Here is a 23,285-nt window from a genome sequence, read left to right as displayed (position 1 = left end):
GAAGGCTGGGGGTTTGAGCCCCCCCCCCCGGACAGCTGTGGGCAGGATCCCTGCACTGCAAGGGGTTGGACTAGAGGACCCTGGGGGTCCCTCCCAACTCAGAAGGACAAGTCTGCTGCTCCTCCCTTGATAAGTACACACGGTTGCTTGTCCACTGGATAGCAAATAATTAGCTTATTAGCTAATTAGCTTGCAAATCTTTCCTGTTCAACTGCTGGTGCCTCCTCACGCAGGTTGTTAAGCAACAATCCCCACCCCCTGCAAAAAAGGGAGAAAAATACTGAATTTGGCAAGTTGAAATCTTCGTGTCTTTGTGAGTTGGCCTAATGAAAACATACTTTCCCTTTCGGAGTGGGCGGTCCACGCAGAGGGGAAATGAATGGGGGGGAGGGGGAGGCTGCTTGTTTGCAGCCAATCAGAAGCTTCCTTCTAAGCTTTCCCAGACAGTTAAAAAAAGAGCTTTGCATTTGGTGCTCCGAGAAGCGCAGGAAGGAGCCCCGGGCAGAGCTCTTCCGCAGGAGCGAAACCTCGGCCCCGTTCGCAGCAGATCTTCTCCTTTCAAGGCGCAGCTTCAAGCCGGCAGAGCCTTTCCCGGGAGGAGCTCCAGCGCCTCCTGCTGGGCTTGGCCTGCTTGTGCGCCACGCTCAAAAACTTAGGTTAGAGACATCTTTTCTCAGCTGGCAGTTCAGCGGGCAGCCCACTTACTAAAAAAAGAAGCAGGAAAGAAGGAAAGCATTCCTGGTTGTCCTGGTAAGAGAACTTTCATTGGGAAAATACTTGTGAATTGAAATAGCACAGTGAATTTGATCATGCTTCGTGTGTGAATTGGGTTACCCATGCCAGATTGTTTGTGCTAGCAAGTACAGTGGTACCTTGGGTTACATACGCTTCAGGTTACAGACTCTGCTAACCCAGAAATATTACACCGGGCACCTTGCTTCAGGATGAGAACAGAAATTGTGCTCTGGCTGCGTGGCGGCAGCAGGAGGCCTGTTATGTACTGAGTTGACTAGGATCCAAACTGCAGCAGTCTGATTGGTCCTAGAACAATAGGATTCAAATTGCAGCAGTCTGATTAGTCCTAGAACAATAGGATTCAGAATGCAGCAGTCTGATTGGTCCTAGAACAATGCAGCAGTATGATTGGTTGGCAGGAACCACCCAATCCTGCTCCAGATAGAAGTGAATCCACAACCTGATTGGCTTACAGTAGAATTCCGGAATTAGCCAATCATGTGCAGCCCATTGTGTAAATAATGTATATAAAGCAGATACTGTGAGGGGACTTCCATTCATTCCTCCTCACCACTATGAGCTGAATAAAGAGCATGAAATCACTTTGCGACTCTGAGTATATTTCAAGGCCTCATTAGTTAAAGTAGTGCTTCAGGTTAAGAACAGTTTCAGGTTAAGAATGGACCTCCGGAACGAATTAAGTACTTAACCTGAGGTACCACTGTACTTACTCATTTGTGCATGTGAATGATCTCTGTGGTGTATGGGGTAGCACCTCTGGTGGGGGACACGTTGTGCTCCTTCTGGGGTAGTTTGTCCACCTTTTGGACCCCACCCTGCACTCAACTCTCCCCTGTGGTTCCTAGAAGCTGTTGGCAGGTGACAGCGGCCACATTCCCAGGAATGACTTTGACTGGCTATCTGATCAAGGCCTCCAACTGGTCTCAAATCCTCAGTGAGTCAGGGACTTCCTCTGCATGCAGAGACAGAGTCGGGCAGATTGAGCAGACGAGACCCAGAGTGGGTCCAACAATCAAGAAGGCAATTTCTGTAGAGGAAAGCGAGGGGCAGATGGGGCTCAAGGGAGTCCACCTAGGAGAAGGCAAACTCTGGTGCCTTGTGGGACATCTTCAGGAGATAGAGTAAGGAGTAAAGCCTACACAAATCTGAAGTCAAGTCCCTAAGACAGTTGGATGTCTCCTGTATGCCTCCTTCCAGCAACACCTGCAGCCAAGCTGGTGCTCTGCTTTCCTTTGGACCCCATCCGTGAGGCCAAGAGGGGGGTCTTCTCATCTGGGCAGCCCAGGACCTCCAGGCACACGGCCCAGGCTTGTGCCCCGGGGGAGAGGTCATTTTGGCACCACTCACACAGCGCTATGACTTCACACCCCGAGGTGAGAATCCCTGATCAGGTGGTGGGACTTTAAAGGTAAAGGGACCCCTGACCGTTAGGTCCAGTTATGGCCGACTCTGGGGTTGCGGCGCTCATCTTGCTTTATTGGCCAAGGGAGCCGGCGTACAGCTTCCGGGTCATGTGGCCAGCATGACTAAGCCGCTTCTGGCGAACCAGAGCAGCACACGGAAATGCTGTTTACCTTCCCGCCAAAGTGGTACCTATTTATCTACTTGCACTTTGACGTGCTTTCGAACTGCTAGGTTGGCAGGAGCTGGGACCGAGCAACGGGAGCTCACCCCGTCATGGGGATTCGAACTGCCGACCTTCTGATCAACAAGCCCTAGGCTCTGTGGTTTAACCCACAGCACCAGCCACCTTTTAAAGCCCTAAAATAAATTTGTCTGTTCAACCACCCCCCAGTCACCATTGCTGCAAATTCCATAAGTTATGTGCAATGTGAAGAAGGATTGTTGTACCTCGCTGTTGCTACATGTAAGGGTTTTTTTTTAATGTACAAAGGTTAGGAAGCTTCTCACTTTGTTTAACAGAGTCCAAGGGTCTCTGTTGGAGAGTTTTGCAGTAGAATTTTCAAGTGGGACCTGTTATCAAAATAGGATCTCCCTGAGAAGAAAATAATAAAACTCTTGTTTGCTGCCAACTTTTATCATTCAGCTGACAAACTCCTAGAGGACTGCATCCAGAATTCTGATTTAAGGTGATGCATGCACAGTAGCTTACCTGCAAAACTCAATCTAAATGCTCTGTTCTTTGTCATTGTTGATTCTTGTTATTACTATCCTCTTACAGATGCACAATGTCGGCTGAAAATAAGCAACAGCCTCTTAAGAAGCCAGCATTCAGCAAAAAGCAAGCCACTGAATTGGTCCAAAAGATATTCGGATTATCTGTCTTGGAGCTCAAACCGTTGCCGAGCTATGATGATCAGAATTTCTATGTGTGTGCTTCGGCTGCACTTGAAGGGAAAGCAGAGAGCGCCCAGAATTTTGTCCTCAAAATAATCAATTGTGAAGACAGCCAGAACACTGAACTCATTGAGGTGCAGACCCAGGTCATGATATTCCTGAATGGCGAGGGCTTTCCCGTGCAAACTCCTCATTCTACGAAAGAGGGTGGAATAATGTTTCTGGAATCCGTAGGTGAGGGGGTGGAACATGCATCCAACATTGCTATTCTGCTGGTGCCAGATCCCATCTAGTCCAGCAGGAGACCAGCTGCCTTTGAGCAGCTCACAAGCAGAACAGGAGGGCAGCTGCAGTCTCCCTGCTTGTGATCCCAGACCCTCCAACATTTCTCTGATGAAAATAGGGGTATCTTATACAACAACAATTTTAATATTTATACCTTGCCCATCTGGCTGGGTTGCTCCAGCCGCTTTGAGAAGCTTCCAACATGTATGAAAACATTATAAAACATTAAATGTTATAAAATCTCCCTATAGAGGGCTGCCTTCAGATGTCTTCTAAAGGTTGTACAGTTACTTATTTTCTTGATGCCAACATTTCTCCAATTAAAATAGGGACGTCGTAACAAAAAGCAGGACATTCCAGGATCAAATCAGAAACTGGGTGGCTTCTGTAAACCCAGAACTGTCCCTGGAAAATAGGAGTGTGATTGTATTGCATTTATTTTTTGAAACTCTTATTTCTATTTTGATAATTTTATTATTACTGTTTTTAAAGTCAGTTTTTTTATTGCTGTGATATCCTTTTGTGTAAACAACTTAGAGCTCTGCTGTATGTGAATGTTGCTGAATAAAATTGAATCTCTTTGCTTCTTAGATACTGGCTCTGCCAAAAGAGCATATATAGTGCGGCTGTTGAGCTACCTCCCAGGCAAAACGGTGGCCACGATCCACACGAGTCCTCCTCTTCTGTATGAACTTGGGCGGATGGCAGCCAGGATGGACAAAACACTCACAGAGGTGAGATTTTGGAATATGCCTTAGTTTTAGGTGAGCCCCGTAACTAAGACTAGCTGCTATTTTAATTTCCAGCAACGCCATGGAGTAAGCCAGCAGTTTGGGTGCCAGGGGGTCAACCTGGGATTTGGGTGGGCTAAACATTTTTTGTTGACTTTATATCGCTTTTATGTGCGTCTGCTGGTGCCAATCTGTAACCATTAGGCAATGTGAGATATTTGGCTCCAATGTTTGGGTAATGGAGAAAGCTGAAAATGCTCACATGGGGGTGGGGGGAGGGGAAGATGCAGAAGGTCTGGGGTTCAGTGCCCCCAGTATTTCCAGGTTGGAAGGGGTAAGGCCTCTGCCTGAAACTCTGGACAGCCACTAATCTGGGAAGATAGAAGCCATCGCAGCAACACTGCCCATATATGCACTCAGCAATTTTGTTTTTTTTTTAATTGAAACAATGTATTCCTGTCCCCCCCCCCCCCCCGCCACCCAAAAGAAATTCCAGCATCCATTGGCGAGAAGTCTCCACCGAGGTGGCTTCATCTGGAATCTGGCTAATGTCCCTCTCCTGGAGCAATACATTCATGCGCTGGGCCGGAGCGAATATCTGGACGCAGTGAAATGGGCCATTGATCAGTTCAGGCGTAAAATAGTCCCAAACCTACACTCCTTTCGGCCCTGTAAGTATCTTTTTAAAGAAATGCACAGTAATATACAGTCATACTTCAGGTTGCGATCGCTGCGAGTTGCACGTTTTTGGGTTATGGAAACACTGAACCCAGAAGTACCGGAACAGGTTACTTCCGGGTTTCGGCGCATGCACAGAAGCGCTGAATTGCGTCATGCACAGTCGCATTGCTGTGGATTGTGAACGTACTTCCTGCACAGATCACGTTTGCAACCCGAGGTTCCACTGTAGTTGTTGTTATTTGCAGAGGCATACCTTGGCAAGGAGCTGTACCAGCACCCCCCCCCCCCGAAAAAGCCCACTTTACGAGAAGGTGCGAGAAAGATGGGAAGCTCCTCTTGCAGTTGATCTCGCTGCAACACCGGCATTGTCTGCACACACATATTGGTCATGCATTCCATAGTCTGATAGGTAATTTATGCGGGGGGGGGGCATGGCTTGTGTCCGGGGGGGGGGCTGGTTTCACCGTCCCTAGGTGTGCCTCTGACTATTTGATTTTAATTTTGCTAAGTGTTTTTTATGTGCCTGAGGGAGGTGGGGTGGGGAGAGAGAGGCTTCATGCATGTGGGAGCTCTAACTTCCCTGTGACGCGGTAGTGCTCAGTTGTCTATTAGGCCCCAAATTAGATTAAAATAGTGAGCCTTAAAGTACCACTGAACTCTGGATAACTGATTTCTGCAGAGACATGCATCAAATTGCATTGTAAGGCAGGGCCTACTGTATATTATTCTAAACAGATTGTTGCCTCCCTTTCCAATGTTCAGGCCAATACTTTTCCCGTCAAAACAACATCACAATAAGAAGGCCCTGCTGGATCAGGCCAGTGGCCCGTCTAGGCCAGCATCCTGTTCTCACAGTGGCCAACCAGATGTCCAGTGTGGGAAGTCTGGAAGCAGAATTTGAACACAACAGCAGTTGCCTCCCCTCCTGCACTTGCAGGTAGCTGTGGAGGCAGAGCACAGGGCATCCTGGCTGGCAGCTGCCCACAGCCCTCTTGTCCATGAATGTGTGTAATCCTCTTTTGAAGCCATCCAGATTGGTGGTCGCCCCTGCCTCCTGTGGGAGGGGGTTCCATATTTCCTTGCCCAAGTGGGAGGCATTGGCAGGCTTGGGGGAAACTCCAAGGGTTACAGAAGTGCAAATGTAATCTAGAGGGGAAGTTCTAAGGGGAAGGGGAGCTCAGCCCCAAAAGACACCCCAGTGAGGACTGAGCATCCTCATTGGCCTGACAGTTGGGGAGGGGAAACAGGATAACGACATGGAGTGGCTGGAATCCTGAACAGAAGCATTCAGCACTGCAACATTCTGTTACAGGCCCCACTTGAATTATATCAGTTTTTCTTCGTTCTCCACTTTCAGGTATCATTCATGGAGATCTCAATGACCACAATATTCTAGTAGATACCGATTTTACTTCCCCTAAACGCTCACAGTACAGGGTGTCTGGTATTTTGGACTTTAGCGACATGAGCTATGGCTGCTACGTGTTTGAAGTAGCGATACTCATCATGTACATGATGATTGAAAGCAAGGAACCCCTCAGCGTGGGAGGCCACATTCTCGCGGGATATGAAAGCATTGTCCCGCTGACGGAGGAGGAGCGAGATGCCCTGTTTCTCCTAGTGAGTGGGAGGTTTGCTCAGTCTCTCGTGATGGCTGCCCACACCACCCTCCTGCAGCCCGAGAATGAAGAGTACTTGATGACCACATCCAAGACAGGATGGAAGCGCTTGCTGCTGCTCTTTGAGATGGGCCAAAAGGCTGTGGAGATGATCTGGTTTAACACAGCAGAAGCGTATGCCAAAAAGGGGCCTTCCTAAATGTTGGGTTACATGGTTATGGGCCGCTCAGATTTACAGTTTTAAAATGGGGCTCTGCCCAGATTAAAGTTCCAGATGTTATGATCAGGGAATCTAGAATACTGCTACCTGAATGAATTATGCCAATACTTACCGGTATTTATCCTTTGTATAATTTCACCCTACTTCCAAAATCTAGTTTTTCAAAGAATTTCAGATTTATTCCATTGGGCAGAGGCCTCTGGAACGTCTGACAAAAACTAATGCCTGTGTTTGCTTTTTTCCTCCTCCCCCCACAACCCCCTTGCCTTTTGTGCCCTTGATTGTAAGCCTGTAGGCAGGGACCAGATTTTTACTGATTGCTGTAAGCTGAAGAGTGGGATGAAAATCACTTTAAATAAATATTTTTGGGAAAGCTTATTATTCTATTGCTGGACCTTTCCTTCAAATATCTGAAGGTACTTTGTAGCCCCGAGAACTCCTGACTAACCCAAGGTCTTTGCTTCCGTTTGCTGGGCAGAGCAGCTGGGGAAACACAACCAGATCAGCGGGGTAGAAATAATAAATTATTATTATTATTATTAATATTGAAGCTGAGTAGTGATCCCCACCCGAATTCCCTTCCCGGTATAGCTGCCCAGAGTAGCTGGGGCAACCCAGTCAGATGGGTGGCATATAATGAATATATTATTATTATTTATTATTTATCCTCCATGTGTCAATAATAATAAGAAAAATAAGTTATAACAATATTTACACCAGCCTTCCCATTAAAAAGCTCAAGTACAACAATTTAAAACAAGATAAAACAATTTATTAATATGATTAGAGTACAGTGAAGGGTTGTTTGAAACATGGTGGCATTATTATTATTACAGTGTTACATTCATTTCCCATTTTTTCGCCAAATAGCTCCAAGTGGTGCACATACTTCTCTGCTGCTCTGTTTTATTCTCACAATGACCCTGTGAGGGAGGTTAGGCTGCGAGGCAGTGACTGGCCCAAGGCTGCCCGGTGGGTGCAGGTCCTTGCCTGGCAGTCTGCCCCAAGGGCTGGGCAGCCCCCCTGCCCTCCCTGGGCTGCTTCCAGGAAGGGCGCCCAGGAGTTCTGGCGCTGCAGACGGACGGAGGGCAGAGCGCTGTCTGCTCTCAGGCTTCCCCGCATCTCAGCCTTCAAGGAGAGGGATTTTCTCCAAAGGTTGCCATCTATATGCAGAAATTAACATATGCACATTTGGGACAAGGAAGCAGCCCAACTCTTACCCCAGACTCTGCTGCTTCCCCCAAAAAAGTCCAAATATGACCCACTTCAGATGGGACACACTAGGCAACCAAGGAAAGGGAATTTGTATTTTCAAAGACATCAGAAGGGAAGTTTTTAATGTTTGGTGTTTTATTATGCTTTTATATGTGCTGGAAGCCATCCAGAGTGGCTGGGGAAACAGTCACGTGGGTGGGGTATAAATAATAAAGTAATATCATCATCATCATCATTTGGGTCAATAACAGGGCATATAAGATACAATATAGTACATTAAAAACACTCTTAAATACACCCTTAAATGTAGAATTAAAAGCAATATAAAATGTTTCGCATTTCGTCTTAATTTACAAAATCCAAAGGGGGGGGCAGCGGCCCCTCCCTTCCTAGGAATCATCTGGCCCTTCGCTCCCCTCCGACCCGCCTCCTGGCCCCCGAGCGTCCCCCGACGCTTCCGTCTCTCTCTGGCGCAGCTCACGCAGGCGACGCTTGGGGCATGATGGGAGTTGTAGTCCACCCACGGGGACAATGGGATCCGAGTCGCGAAGCGCGGAGAAGACCCAGGCGGGCGGTCTGGCCCTTCGTCTCTATGCTCGCCCCTCTTGCTCAGCAGTGCGCAGGCGCGCGGCGCCCGCCATCTTTCTCGCTTTCGGAAAGAAGCAGCGGCGGCGGCGGCGGTGAGTGAGGCTGGCGGGGGCCGAGGGGCCTCGGGCGGCGGCGGGTCCTCGCGGCCCCTGGTGGCGGGGCGGGGGTCCGGGGGGAGGGCGAGGGGCCTTGGCCTGCAGGCTCCTCCGAGAGAGGCCGCCGCCCCTTCCCGGGATGACTCGGCAGGTTCCTCTGCCTTCCCGGAGCTCCGCGCTGGGCCGCAGCCCGACCGGGGCAGCTCGGGGGCGGGCAGGCAGGGATGGGTTGGGCTAGATGACCCCCAGGGGTCCCTTCCAGCTCGCCTCTCATTCCAGGAGTAGCTTTCTGGCAGATGGAGCTCAGCAGATGGACCCAGCCAGTCCTCCTTACACCCTGCGAGGGAGCCAGGTGGAGGGGCAGTGGTTCTGCTGTTTCTTTGTCTGTACTCTAGATCCATTTGTTGTTATTTGAAACAGTGCATTTTTGTGGAGGTCGGGGAATAACACCCGCTCCCCCCCCCAAAAAAAAAAATTAGTAGGAGCATTTTGCCAGTTTTCCTTAATGTTTGTTTTTGAAGGGGAGAAGGATCTCTATCCTGTTTCAGTTTAGAACACCATCCTTTTCCTTTGCAACCACCTGTGTTTCTCTGTGAGATCGTTTATGATTATGTACACACATTTGGACGTTAACTTTGCCGAGAATAACATTTTATACACCTAAAGCTTGAAGTGGTCTTGTGCCAATGTTAAGATATTTTAAAAGTGTGGTAAGAAAGGGATGTTGCTTAGGAAAATGCTTAGGGATGGTTTTTGTTTTTTTTAAATTGACATATTAACGCTTGAATTGAACTTATACAACAACTTCACAAGCTCATCGAAGAAATCTGGGAGAGAAGATCCCAGCAGACAACAGGAATGCCAAAATTATCAATCTCTTTAAAAAAAAGGTGATATAATGGATCGTGGAAACTATCGAGGCATCTCTTTATTAACTGTGGCCGGCAAAATTTTTTGCAAGGATATTAGCAAACCATCTCTTAACAATATCTGAGGCTACCCTTCCTGAATCCCAAAATGGTTTTAGGCATTCTAGGGCAGGCATCCCCAAACTCGGCCCTCCAGATGTTTTTGGGACTACATCTGCCATCATCCCTAGCTAACAGGAGGGATGATGGGAATTGTAGTCCTAAAACATCTGGAGGGCCAAGTTTGGGGGTGCCTGTTCTAGGGGACAGTGGACATGATTTTCACCACTTGACAGCTTCCAGAAAAATGCGGAGAGGAAACCAACTCCTGTATATAGCGTTTATTGACCTGACTAAGGCCTTGAACACTGTAAATCATAATGCTTGTTTATGAAGCTATTGTACTACCAGCCTTACTCTATGCTTGTGAAACATGGGCCACTTATAAACACCATCTTCAACTCCTCAAAAGATTCCATCAGCGGTGTCTCCGAACATTTTTACACACTTGGGAAGACAGGCAAACTAATGCCAGTGTATTGGAAGAAGCAAATATCACCAGTGTCAAAGCAATGATTCTTCAACAGCAACTTCGTTCAACTGGTCATGTTGTGCGGATGCCTGATTATCGTCTTCCAAAGCAACTACTCTATTCCGAACTTAAAAATGAAAAGCGTAATGCTGGTAGTCAATAAAAGAGGTTTAAAGACTCCCTCAAGGCAAATCTAAAACAATGTAGTATTAAACTGACAACTGGGAAACATTGGCCTGCGAGCGCTGCAAAGCCTTTACCAAAGGTGTTGTGGACTTTGAAGATGCCTGAACTCGGGACGAAAGGGAGAACCAGAAACCTATGTTCCCACTGTGGAAGGAGCGTGCATCCAGAATTGGCCTCCTCAGTCACAGACTCAATGTTAAAACGGTGTTCATGAAAAACAATCTTACTCGGCTACGAGTGATCACCAGAGAAGAAAGAAGAAGATACTCTCTAATTCTGTAGCTGCTTGGGGGCGGGGGTGGGTAATTCATAGTACAGTGGTAGCTTGGTTCTTGAACTTAGTCCGTTCCGGGAGTCCTTTCGACTCCCGAAACCATTTGAAAACCAAGGTGCAGTTTCCAATTGGCTGCAGGAGCTTCCTGCACTCAAGCAGAAGCCGATGTTGGGCTTCCGAAAAATGTTCGCAAACTGGAACACTTACTTTTGGGTTTGTGGCATCCGGGAGCCAAGCCTTTTGAGTACCAAGGTACCACTGTAAAAGCAGAACTTCCATATACCAGGGATTAAGGGAAGAGTTTCCAGGTCATGGTAGGCTGAGCATTTCTTCCCCTAGAAAATAATTACTGAATGTAGTTGGACAATATTCCCTTCTCTACTCATATATAAAAGCTTGTGCCATTATAAATCTGTTAATATTTAAGATGTCACAAATACCTTTGATGCTACAAAATCTAAATACCAGGTTGTGCAAGGACTTTTAACTTGGTTTACTGTAGTCAGGATAGCTCAGTTGGTAGAGAATGAGACTCTTAATCTCAGGATTGTGGGTTCAAGCCCCACGTTAGGTAAAATTTTATATATGGAAGTTTTATGATGGCCTATACTTGTAATAAGGGATGCGGGTGGTGCTGTGGGTTAAACCACAGAGCCTAGGACTTGCTGATCAGAAGGTCGGCGGTTTGAATCCCCGCAACAGGGTGAGATCCCGTTGCTCAGTCCCAGCTCCTGCCCACCTGCAGTCCCAGCTCCTGCAGTTCGAAAGCATGTCAAGTGCAAGTAGATAAATAGGTACCGCTCCGGCGGAAAAGTAAACAGCATTTCCGTGCGTTGCTCTGGTTCGCCAGAAGTGGCTTAGTCATGCTGGCCACATGACCTGGAAGCTGTCCGTGGACAAACGCCGGCTCTATCTGCCAGTAAAGCGAGATGAGCGCCGCAATCCCAAAGTCGTCCGCGACTGGACTTAATGGTCAGGGGCCCCTTATACCGGTATTTGTAATGTCTATTAAAGGTTTGGCGAAGTAAGTAGATTCCTGCATTTGCCGGGGGTTGGACTAGATGATCCTTGTGGTCCCTTCCAACTCTACCATTCTTTGATTCTATGCTTCATCTGTTTCTAAAACAGTGTTTGGTAAGTGTGGGATGTCACTGGTATATGCAATTAAAGCTGCCAGTTTTCTTACTGGTCCTGGCAGTCTTTCTCTCAGAAAAGTAGCAGATGAAGCTTTTCTTGGCATGGATGAATGGTAGGAATTTCCATGAGACAGGCTTGCTGTTAAGGGCTTTGCAGAACATTCAGGAAAACGTTGGCAATCCTGTGTCTGATCCATCTAACACCCATTTGTTTTCTTTTGCAGCATACTACAGTCTACAAGCACCATGGTGAGTTTCTGTCCTGTTTCTGTGGAAGATGGGTATATTTTAGCAATGAGGGTGGGAGCAGTTTTCAGATTACATAATGTAAGAACAGGCTGTGGAATCACACCCGTGGCCTACCTAGTCTACTATCCTGTTTTGACAGTAGCCAACCAGATGACGATGCAAAGCCTGCCAGTAGGGCGTGAGTGCAACAGCACTTTCCACTCCTGCAGTTTTCAACAACTTGTGTTTAGAAGCACTCTGGCCGTAGAAGATAGCCAGTAGTAGATTGAGGCTCAAGCTGTATGAAAACAAGGTTAATGAAATGGGGGGAGGGGCTATGTTGACAGGTCCACAGATATATGCAGAATAAAAATTTTTTCAATGTTCAGAATATAAAAAATGAGGTTTTTATGAAAATCAGAAGTGTGGGCTCATTTATGGGATTTCCATGCACTTAGAACATGAAAAACAATAGACAGTGTGTCTTCCATCAGTTTTGGTTGGTGGCCTGACTACACCCCTATCTAGGCAGGGACAGTCTTAACTACTGCTCTCTATGCTCTGATAACCTCAAGGCTAGATTACTGCAATACATAGGGCTGCCTCTGAAGACTGTTCAGAAACTTCAGCTGGTGTAGAATTTGGCAGTCAGGTTGATCACTGGGGCAAGACGGTTTGAGCCTATTGCACCGATCCTGGCCTGACTGCACTGGTTGCCAGTTAGTTTCAGGACCTAATTCAAAGTGCTGCTTTTGACCTATAAAGCCTTAAACGGCTCTGGACTCCCATGCCTCAAGGAGTACCTGGACCCTGCCGCCCTCATCCAAGGCCATTCTTCATGAGAGGTCTGGAGGGGCCTTCTCTGCAGTGGTTCCCCACTTTTGGAATGCTCTCCCCAGGAAGGCTTGCCTGGCTCCTTCGCTACTTATCTTTGGTATCAGGCAAGAACATCCCTCTTCTCCCAGGCCTTTGGCTTATTAAACAATCTGTGGTCCTTAAAACTTGAGGGTTTTGTTGTTGTTGTTGTTATGCTATATATTTTTGTGTTTTTTATTGTAAGCCATCCTGTGATCTTGGGGTATAGGACAGTATATAGATCAGACACAGAAATTTGTGCCTCTGACATGCATGGACATGGGACCCAAAGTAGAGTTAAGGACCCCCGTTGGGTTTCAAATAGACTGTCTTTTGTGACACAGTTCAGAAGGATAAAACTAGCAGTGGATAAGTTTAGCAGCTACCTACCCAGATGTTTTTCCCCAAGTTCTTATTTTTCCAAGTACTATGGATGTTGCAGTTTATCATTTGAATGGTTTGTAAATTAAATAATCATCTTTGCAGTCTCGAAGATATGATTCGCGAACGACAATATTTTCCCCAGAAGGTAATTGCATTGCAACATTTCAATTTCTGTCTTCATCAGCTGCTCTGATAAAAATGAAATGATGCTGTTTCCAAGGTGGCAGTTATAGAGCTTTGTGAATGGTTCATTGGTTGTAATATTTCATTTTTACATTGCTGTAATCTGCCTTGAGAGGTTGGCTGTGTACTGAAGCATAAGGATTTGATCTCCTGGGTTGCCATAAGCAGCAACTGAAGTTCACCTGAGGATAAACTCCTGTGCACACTTACCTTGAAGTACATCTCGTTGAAAACAGTGGAACTTGTTTCCCGATAAACATGCGTAGGGTAGCACTGTGAGCATAATGCATTTGAATATTAATTATCTTAACTATCAGTTTTATGGGTTGTAACCAGATGTGTCCCCTGTACTGACAGAAAGCTCTTTCATCCAGTGGACCCTTCCATCAGTGGAATGAAGCTATATTTACCCATTCTTCCAGGCCACCTCCCAGTTCTCTGGAGCAGGTTTTGAATGTTATAGTTGCAGAGGGGATAGGAAATTGGTACAACAAAAACACCCTCATTCCACTGGCAAAATTCTGCACGGAATTAAAGAGTCTTCCATCAGAATGAAGGGCACCCTTAGTTACAACCATATGCTGTTATTTTACACTAACATTATTTCTAAAAGTGGCAGTCTTTATTTATTATTCTATGTGGACTTGGTCAAAGTGGATTGGAACCAGAAATAGCTTTCTGCAAATGGAAGGATTCCTTCTGTTTGCAGAGGAGACCCCAGTCCAGCCCAGGCTCCCACAGGAGAAAGGGTGAGTCAGTGATTTCTGCCCATTCCCCTGCATCTCCCACATTTTCCAGAAAGCTGCTCTGCAGGGTCCGGGTATCCTCGTGAGAGGTGGTACTGGGGTCTGCAGAGTGGAGGAGGAAGTGGCAGAAATTGCTGAATCACTCTTTTGCCCAGCAGAGCATCAGAGTAGAACTCTCCTTGTGGGAAGTGTGGGTTGCATGCTATATATTTTGTTCTGGACCAAAAGAATCCCTGGCTAGGACACAAATGAAAGAAATTTGATGCTTGTGTGACTCTGGCCTAGAGTTTAAATCAGTGACTCGGCTGCCACTATTACCCCTCAGGTCGCCTGTATCAGGTTGAATATGCCATGGAGGCCATTGGACACGCAGGCACCTGCCTGGGGATTTTGGCAAATGATGGAGTCTTGCTGGCAGCAGAAAGGCGCAACATCCACAAACTTCTGGATGAAGTATTTTTTTCAGAGAAAATATACAAACTCAATGAGTAAGTTGTATGCCCCCTATGTTTTATATATTTTTTTGTTTAAAGGTAGTACGATTATAAATGTTTTGAGGAAAAGTCTCAGCTCAGTGCCCCAAATTCAATCTCTCACATCTTCAAGTAGGGCTAGGAAGAGACCCGTCTGAAATTTGGAGGCTACTGTCAGTTAATGTAGAAAATACTGAGCTAGATGGACCAGTGATGTGACTCCATATAAGGCAGCTCCCTATTTTTCTGCAAGTTCAGGTTATGAGGTGTCTTTGATTCCCTGCCTTTTTCAACTTCCATTTACAGGTGTCTCTTTCAGGGCTGCTGCCATAGCAACATTTTTCTCCTAGCAGAAATAATACTGTGCTAACATTCCTTTTCTGTAGTGAGTTGATGTATAACTTTGCCATCAATTTCTATGCATTCAGAAACATTCAATAGCATTCCTATATTTCAGCAACAAAATATTCTGTATTTGATTTCTCTATAGTTCTTGCCATTCCTCTTCTAGGCATCAGTAGTAGGAGCCATAACTCTCCCCTGGACTGTTAAGGAATATTTTACCATATCAACAAATTAACTTAATGTTTATTTGGTTTAGGCTCCATACCAATTTAGGCTACCCTTTCTTTTCCTAAATCCAATCCTTAAATTACTTACTTTGTTTTCCTTCTGCTGAAACAATAGCTATCATGTAACCCTCTTAAATTCAGCAAGAAAAGCATTTAGTAAAAACAGGTTAGAACTATTGAGACACAAAGTACTTTTTGTCAGGAAAGCAGATACAGCAAAACTTTTTTTAATACCTCTAGCAGCTGTTTACAGTTAATTTTCTAGGACAGTGCTCTCCTTTCCTACCTTCCAGTTTACCCTTTCTGCCTTTGTTTCTGTGTTGAAATTTTGGCAGGTGAAGCGTTTCTGTCTGGTACTTCTGGCTTGTTTGCAATGCATCTTCTCAAGTGTACCCTCCTGTGCACCCTATCGGATGCTGAATCTGTTGTCTCTATACATCCACCTATTTTTGTTGTTACCCAGTAAGAGCACCCACCCAATTCCTATGCCTCCCCATCCATTGTTTCATGCATCTCTGGGTGGGCAGGTGCCCTTACTTTGGGATGATCCATATCTGGACTTCCCAAGTGTACGATTTTTTGTTATCTTCTTACAAACGTTTGTGAGCGGTGTCAGTATTGTTGAAAAATATTTGATGTGACCAGAGGAGAGAAAATTGTTTATCTACTTGTTTTCAAAAGTCCAGCTGTGTGTTTCATTATGATAATTTGTGGATTAGTTTTGATGACATAGAAGCACACGCACTGTGTTAATACAAGTCGTTTGATAAACCCATATAATCAGCAAACTGTTTCAAGTAATGACTATGTGCAGTGAAGATATAGGCTCGGTTGGAGCTAAGTGTGCTATGGTGTTATGAAATAGTGCCTCTGCTTTATAAAATGGTACGTGAAGCTCACAGTCAAACACAGTGATCTTCTATATTCCAGGGATATGGCTTGCAGTGTGGCTGGCATAACTTCAGATGCCAATGTGCTAACGAATGAACTGAGGCTGATTGCACAAAGGTACGTTTGTTTGTTTGTTTGTTTGTTTGTTTGTGTGTTTGCATTCTTCTGCCCTGCCCTTCCACCTGCCCAGGGCTGCCAGTGGGAAGGTAAACGGTGTTTCCGTGTGCTGCGCTGGCTCGCCAGATGCGGCTTTGTCACGCTGCCCACGTGACCTGGAAGTGTCTCCGGACAGCGCTGGCCCCCGGGCTCTTAAGTGAGATGGGCTCACAACCCTAGAGTCTGTCAAGACTGGCCCGTACTGGCAGGGGTACCTTTACCTTTAAATGACAGTGCAGGCAGGAGAGAATAGTAAAATCACAAGAATGGTTGGAATCTTTAAGAGACAAATTCATGACAACTGATGTTAGGCTTGGAACCTAAAGTCCAGCAGTATGACAAAGTCACCAGACATACTTGTTTTCTTCTTGTATCAAAAGATGTTACTAATATGTAAATTCTGAAATAAAGACAATGTGTGACTTTAGATTTCAGACTTGCTGTCTAAAATTAAATGGAAGTATTTCCATGTTCAAAGGAGCCAATTGTTTAGACCAGCCTTTTTTGATCTTGGGTTCCTAGATGTGGTTGGACTACAACTCCCATCATCCCTGATCACTGGCTATGCTGGATGGGACGGATGGGAGTTGTAGTCCAGCAGCCTCTAGGAACCCAAGATTGAGAAAGGCTAGTTCAGAATGTACAAAAAACCCCCCAATGTTCTGTAGTTAGATCCTAATCAGACCTATCATAAGTAAATCTTACTGTATTTAGTGAGATTTCCTTCCTGTTAGTCTTTCATCTTTAGCCGTAGTCTGCAGAGATTAAGCAATCTGTTGATGGTGCCTTACTTTAAAGTTTAAAGCATATGAGGTGATATCCAGTGTTGTTCACAGGGACTTCCCCCTTCCTCTCCTTTCGCCTGCTCTAGGGTGTAATAATGTAAAGGTAAAGGACCCCTGACAGTTAAGTCCAGTTGCGAATGACTCTGGGGTCGCGGCGCTCATCTCACTTTACTGGCCAAGGGAGCCAACGTTTGTCCGCAGACAGTTTTTCCAGGTCATGTGGCCAGCATGACTAAGCAGCTTCTGGCGAAACCAGAGCAGCACACAGAAACACCGTTTGCCTTCCCGCCAGACTTCTACTTGCATTTTTGGCATTCTTTTGAACTAGGTTGGCAGGAGCAGGGACCGAGCAACCGGAGCTCACCCCATTGCAGGGATTCAAACCGCCAACCTTCAGATTGGCAAGCCCAAGAGGCTCAGTGGTTTAGACCACAGTGCCACCCGCGTCCCACTCTAGGAGGTACCACCTTGCAGATCTGCTCTAGGGTGTACCGCTGCACTCTAGAGGAGATTTGAGAGACATGCAGGAGGGAGGAGAGGAAAGTCCCCTTGTGCCATCAGAAGTCTGTTCTGCTTGCAGATGGGTATTGCAGGTGAGATTCAATTGTATTCCAGACACTTAAACATGTTTAAATTGCTTCGTAAAACCAGTGGGATGAGTTTTTTGCTTTGACTTGATCATGACCATTGACCAAAATCCCAGGAAAAGCTGCTTGATTTTGGGAGGGACTGAGCTGCCCTTAAAGCAAGGGTCAATTGCATGCCTTGTTAGAAATCTTTAAAAATAGAATAGTCAAAGAGTATCTAATCACACCTCAGACAGAGCAGAACAATCTGTCCTCTCAGTGACTTGTTTCTTTTTGCTAAGGCAGCAAGATATGTATCCACTTTGAAATTGGACAATGAAAGTGGTTTGATTACCTTTTTTCCCTTCTTTCTGTGCTCCCCAATTTTTCTTTGTTTCAGCTTCCATTAAATAAAAAAGACAAAAGATAAGAGTGGCTGTACTCTTATTTGCATCAACTGCTCAGTGACCCAGTTTAGGGTCCCAGTGGATCAGCTACAGAATGCTAACTTGGCTTTTGAATTAAGTTATTTTAAGTAGCATAACAATCCTGCCTGCCTACAATTATTTGGATTTTCTTCAATCCTTTTAATTTATATCATTAAAAGTAATGATATAAAGGCATTTTTTCATTTTCTGGGCAACCTTTTGAGGGCCACGGGCCAGTGGTGGGCAGGGGAATGAATGTACAACAGATTGAGGATGCAATCCACCCAGGCAAAGCCATTCATAGTACAAAACCAAGAAGAGTTCTGGGGGCCAGATAGAGAGCCCCAGAGGACTGCGTTTGGCCCCTGAGACTCCTCACCCCTATTCTAATGAGTCTTATAGGAGCTTTGAAATTGTAGATTTCGCACTGTGTCTTTCCTAAGCTGGGTTTTTGTGTGCAGCAGTCCCCACCTGTACTGTTTAACAATCCCAGTGCAGCTTGATGTAGGTCCTCCAGGCTGTAGTGAAGCAGCCCCTATGGCAGATGCTTGAAGGAAAGGTGAAAGGGATCAAAACAAGACAGAGAAGACCAGTCTCTCCAGTCATCGGGGGTGTGTGTGTGTTGGAATTTTTGTTTTCAAGCATGTCAATCTGTTGGGGTCTGAAAGTAAAACATAAACATGGTGCTTATTTGTAGCTGATTTGTGCAATTTCTATAGGGATTTTTTTAAAAAAATAATTATTTGATAATATTTTACCCTGATGCTGTAAGAGTTGTTCCAGGTAGCTTCAGAAGTAGACGGGAAACCATTAATCATTGCACCTGGTGCATTAGCACATTCAAGAGGTCCTTATCATGGTGACTCCCTGTTTGTGGAATGCTCTCCCCAGGGAGACTTGCTGGTGCGTTTGTTACGTATCTTTAGGCACCAGGTAACAACATTCCTCTTCTCCCTGGCCTTTGGCTAATTAAATAATATGTGGCCTTTTAAGGTGGGGTGTGGGATTGTTTTGCTTTGTTACTATGTTATGAATTTTTGTGTTTTTCTATTGTAAACTGCTCTATGATCCTCAGATGTAGTGTGGTTTAGGAATTTAATAACATGTTTGTAAATATTGTGCCAATTGTTCTAGGTATCTGTTGCAGTATCAAGAACCAATTCCTTGTGAGCAGTTGGTAACAGCCCTGTGTGATATCAAGCAAGCTTATACACAATTTGGAGGTAACATTTTTACCTTTAAAGTGGCAAATAAAAGTAACTTGGAATACAGAGCTCTGTCCTAAAAGTTAGATTCCTAGTCAAGTACAGGAAATCAGTACTTCCAACACCAATAATTTAATTCATGGGTAGGCAAACTAAGGCCCAAGGGCCGGTTCCAGCCCAATAACCTTCTAAATCTGGTCCACAGACGGTCCGGGAATCAGTGTGTTTTTACATGAGTAGAATGTGTCCTTTTATTTAAAGTGCATCTCTGGGTTATTTGTGGGGCATAGGAATTTGTTCTTTTTTCTTCTTCAAAATATAGTCCGGCCCCCCCACAAGGTCTGAAAAAGTTTGCTGATTTAATTATTGCTGCTGGGCTGTAAGAAGCTGGCTCTAATTCTGCTGGCATAGATTGAGCCCAGAGTCAGACTGAAAAATTGACTTTGAGGCAGAGCTCCTTGGAAAGGTGCCCTCACCACCCCTGTGTTTGGTGGGAGGCTTCTTCAAGTGGTGAATCGCTCCAGTGGTGCTTGAATCGCTTGAGATGGCAGGTCAGTCTGGTGTAGTTAATTAACCAGCAGAACAAATTGTATTTTGGTCCTCTGAATTCTCTCTTTGGGGTATAGATGACATGGATCTTTTATTATTAATTTGCCTCTGCTTTTTAATTAAGAAATCTGCCTATTGACTATTGCAAGGCTTGAACGGAGTTGTTTGTTGTGTCTGATTTTCCAAAATGCAGTTCAGGTTTTTGTCTTAAATAAATATTTACTTCAAAATAAAACAAGTTTTTTGGGGGGGTGGGGTGGGGGAATCAGTCCTTAATCACTCTGTATACTTATGCTTGTGTGTTGACTCTTTCAAAGAAAGATAAGGGGGAAACTGCATGAGGGCAGGCTGACAAAAATAGGTCTCTGGCATCCTTGTTCTTACACACATCTTGGAAAGAAACTGTGGGGGTGAGGCAGTATTGGAGCTTATCTTAAGCAGCAGAAGTTCTGAACAAGCTACTAAATCCTAGTTCATAGAAAAAGGATTTTGCATTCGTCTTGGCTTTTCCCTTTTTGAAGTGGCACTCTTGGCAAATTGTGCTTCTTAATTTAAATCACTCATAACCTTGTGTTTTAACAGGGAAGCGTCCTTTTGGAGTTTCACTGCTGTACATTGGCTGGGATAAGCATTATGGATTCCAGCTCTATCAGAGTGATCCTAGTGGGAACTACGGGGGATGGAAAGCCACCTGCATTGGAAACAACAGTGCTGTAAGTTTGTCATCTTTCATGCTAAATTCCTTCTTTCGTAATCTTGAACATAACTTTTTTGCAAATAGAGCATCCAGCAGTAAGGTCTATGCTGAGTATCCGCTAGCAGGCTTTGACGCTTCCCGTCTTACATAAAGGCACAGCAGAACTGCAGTGTCATCTTTTATGTTCCTTAACAGGCAGCTGTGTCAATGTTAAAGCAAGACTACAAAGAGGGAGAAATGACCTTGAAATCCGCCCTTGCCTTGGCTGTCAAAGTCCTGAACAAAACCATGGATGTCAGTAAACTCTCTGCAGAGAAAGGTGAGCCGTAATGCGTCTTTTCTTGTGAGGCATTAAGATGCCATCACAAGAGGTTTTGGCCTTCTCTCTGGGAAGTGTGTATCTGTTTAATAAATACTACAGTTGGCAGTGTTTTCTAATGCTCCGTATGTTTGACATATTAAATAATTTAATCTGTCAGCATCATCCATAATGATTTTTCCCTGTCTTAATATGAGTAGCATGACAGTGCCTAATAGCTGGTGGTGGCGGTGGTTGTATTTCCTTCCACATACCGTATTTTTCGCTCTATAGGACACACTGTTTCCCCTCCAAAAATTAAAGGGAAATGTGTGTGCGTCCTATAGAGCGAATGCAGGCTGCGCGGCTAAGCCCAAAGCCAGAACAGGGAAACGGAGAGCTGCGGAGCGCTCCGTTTTGCTGTTCTAGCTTGGGGGTGGCTACACACAAAGCCTCTGCAGGGCAGCGGGGTGCCTTCACCCCGCTGTCCTGCAGAGGCTAGCAAGGCTGTTCCCAAGCCAGAACAGCAAGACGGAGCCATCCGTCCCGCTCTTCTAGCTTGGGGGTGGCTGCGCTCAAAGGAAGGCTGTTCCCAAGCCAGAACACCGAGACGGAGCCCTTCTAGCTTGGGGATGGCTGCGCACAAAGGAAGGCTGTTCCCAAGCCAGAACACCGAGACGGAGCCCTTCTAGCTTGGGGATGGCTGCGCGCAAAGGAAGGCTGTTCCCAAGCCAGAACACCGAGACGGAGCCCTTCTAGCTTGGGGATGGCTGCGCGCAAAGGAAGGCTGTTCCCAAGCCAGAACACCGAGACGGAGCCCTTCTAGCTTGGGGATGGCTGCGCACAAAGGAAGGCTGTTCCCAAGCCAGAACACCGAGACGGAGCCCTTCTAGCTTGGGGATGGCTGCGCGCAAAGGAAGGCTGTTCCCAAGCCAGAACACCGAGACGGAGCCCTTCTAGCTTGGGGATGGCTGCGCGCAAAGGAAGGCTGTTCCCAAGCCAGAACAGCGAGACGGAGGGCTCCGTCTCGCTGCTCTAGCTTGGGGATTGCTGCGCGCAAACCTCTGCAGGGCAGCGGGGCACTGTGCTCCAAAGGCTTCAGGGATCTTTGAGGCTGGCGGTGGGGGGAAGCAGCGCTTCCCCCCACTGCCAGCCCCACAAGCTCTGGTGAATGCACCTTGAACGCACCTTGTTTTAGAGGGTGAGAACAAGGGGAAAAAATTTCCCTGTTCTCCCCCTCCTATGGTCCGGTGCGTCCTATAGAGCGAAAAATACGGTATGTCCCAAGATGATGTACAAAATATAATAAAGCCTGCTTAAATAGTTACATAGGAGACGTAGAAAGCTTCCTTACACAGAGTCGAGCTGCTGGTTCATCTAACTCAGCCCAGTCTGCATTGACTGGGTTGCAGGCAGGAGTCTCCCAGCCCAACCTGGAGATGGAGTCTGCGACCTTCTGCATGCCAAGCAGATGCTCTGCCCCGGAGCCATGAGCCTGAGCCTTCCCCAAAACACTCCGCAGTTTTCCTATGGGGAAAACAGATCTTTAAAGAAAATTCAGGATTGCAAGGATTCTGACATGCTCAGTATTTTGTTAGCGGAAATTTTATGTTGTGAACAGCCCTGTGATGTTTGGATAAATGGCAGTATACAAATTTCATAAAAATAAAGACGAGGAACTTCCATTATCTGCTGAAGTGTCATAAAACCTTCTATCTATAAAACCTTCTATCTTTATCTTGTACTTCAGTGTTTTCTGTTGGCACTGGAGAGAAGCCACAGTTAAGACATTTGCTCTAGTTTGTTGAATTTTTAAAACAGAGGACGGATGTTGACTAATTGCCAGTTTAATAATTTAAGGCAGTCCCTTTCATATGTCAGTCATACAAATTGACAATATTTTTTGTAGGGGCGACTTGTACCTTCTTCCTTTGGCTGACTCAATTCAAAAGAAGCCTTGGATATTCAAATGTATCATTTATATTTTTCATGTTTCAGTTGAGATTGCAACCCTGACAAGAGAGAATGGAAAGACAGTAATAAGAGTTTTAAAGCAAAAAGAAGTGGAAGTGTTGATAAAGAAGCATGAAGAGGAAGAAGCCAAAGCAGAGCGTGAAAAGAAAGACAAAGAGCAGAAAGAAAAAGATAAATAACTTAAGCACTTTGAAGTGGGGGAAATGGGCGTTTTTCGATACACAGATACAGGTCTTACTGGTGGAGTGAAGAAGCTAGTAATGCTGTTTATTGAATCGGGTCCTTTTGTACCAGTAAAACGCGTTGCCCTCTTCTTCAGAGAATTATAATTTCTTGGTTCTACTCATCTTTGTTTTTTATTACTTAATAAAACAATACTGTTAAAGTTTGATTGCATCTCTGTTACGTCTAATATACCACTCGTTGAAGCAAACATCTTGGTTTGAAAAATATGGCAGCTTGGAATTGAAGTCAATAGGACCCATAAGATATTTTGCCTCTTATTTGTAGTCATGATGGGGAGGAAGAAAAATGAGGTCTCTGAAATACATTTGTTAGATCTCTTATCCTTCACAGATGGCTAAAGCACAGAAGAAAAATAAGCTCCTTACTACCCAAAATCACATTTAATGCACGTCTTGCCCAAGGCAATTGTCAGGGGTTTAGGAGCAGAGGCAAGGGCAAGGGAGGAAACAGAGAGCGAAGGGGAGGAGGCAGAAGAAAAGATGAGTGATGACGACGACCCGAGATCTCCGAGTCTTTCCAGTGAAT

General features: G+C 45.5%; 2 protein-coding genes across 6 annotated transcripts; both read left to right on the top strand.

Annotated features, from left to right (window-relative positions):
- Positions 1–457: 457 nt before the first annotated feature.
- On the top strand, positions 458–6,915 carry HYKK (hydroxylysine kinase). Its single transcript, XM_081208510.1, has 5 exons — positions 458–750; positions 2,939–3,288; positions 3,931–4,073; positions 4,558–4,741; positions 6,109–6,915. Exons 2-5 carry the CDS (start codon positions 2,946–2,948, stop codon positions 6,567–6,569), a joined length of 1,131 nt encoding a protein of 376 aa, XP_081064636.1. The 5' UTR covers positions 458–750; positions 2,939–2,945; the 3' UTR covers positions 6,570–6,915.
- Positions 6,916–8,321: 1,406 nt separating this feature from the next.
- PSMA4 (proteasome 20S subunit alpha 4) lies at positions 8,322–22,905 on the top strand. 5 transcript variants are annotated; one of them, XM_081208248.1, is made up of 9 exons: positions 8,322–8,479; positions 11,749–11,773; positions 13,094–13,136; positions 14,246–14,408; positions 15,896–15,973; positions 18,926–19,014; positions 20,128–20,258; positions 20,438–20,561; positions 22,539–22,905. In XM_081208248.1, exons 1-9 carry the CDS (start codon positions 8,337–8,339, stop codon positions 22,691–22,693), a joined length of 951 nt encoding a protein of 316 aa, XP_081064374.1. In that variant the 5' UTR covers positions 8,322–8,336; the 3' UTR covers positions 22,694–22,905. The 5 variants fall into 5 exon arrangements, with proteins under 5 accessions (XP_081064374.1, XP_081064373.1, XP_081064372.1 ...); XM_081208247.1 differs by having other exon boundaries at positions 8,322–8,482; XM_081208246.1 differs by having other exon boundaries at positions 8,322–8,485.
- Positions 22,906–23,285: the final 380 nt, after the last annotated feature.

This window comes from Podarcis bocagei, assembly GCF_964188305.1.
Source record: "Podarcis bocagei genome assembly, chromosome: 9".
Lineage (NCBI taxonomy): Eukaryota > Metazoa > Chordata > Lepidosauria > Squamata > Lacertidae > Podarcis > Podarcis bocagei.
This window is presented reverse-complemented; position numbering and strand designations above follow the sequence as displayed.

What these genes read in the sequence shown, in the direction of transcription:
- HYKK (XM_081208510.1), top strand. Translation starts at nt 2,946, where the DNA reads ATGTCGGCTGAAAATAAGCAACAGCCTCTTAAGAAGCCAGCATTCAGC. An exon ending in TGGACAAAACACTCACAGAG is followed by an intron (nt 4,074 to 4,557) that starts GTGAGATTTTGG and finishes GCCACCCAAAAG; the next exon opens with AAATTCCAGCATCCATTGGC. An exon ending in CCTACACTCCTTTCGGCCCT is followed by an intron (nt 4,742 to 6,108) that starts GTAAGTATCTTT and finishes CTCCACTTTCAG; the next exon opens with GTATCATTCATGGAGATCTC.
- PSMA4 (XM_081208246.1), top strand. Translation starts at nt 8,337, where the DNA reads ATGGGATCCGAGTCGCGAAGCGCGGAGAAGACCCAGGCGGGCGGTCTG. An exon ending in AAGCAGCGGCGGCGGCGGCG is followed by an intron (nt 8,486 to 11,748) that starts GTGAGTGAGGCT and finishes TTTCTTTTGCAG; the next exon opens with CATACTACAGTCTACAAGCA. An exon ending in GACAATATTTTCCCCAGAAG is followed by an intron (nt 13,137 to 14,245) that starts GTAATTGCATTG and finishes ATTACCCCTCAG; the next exon opens with GTCGCCTGTATCAGGTTGAA.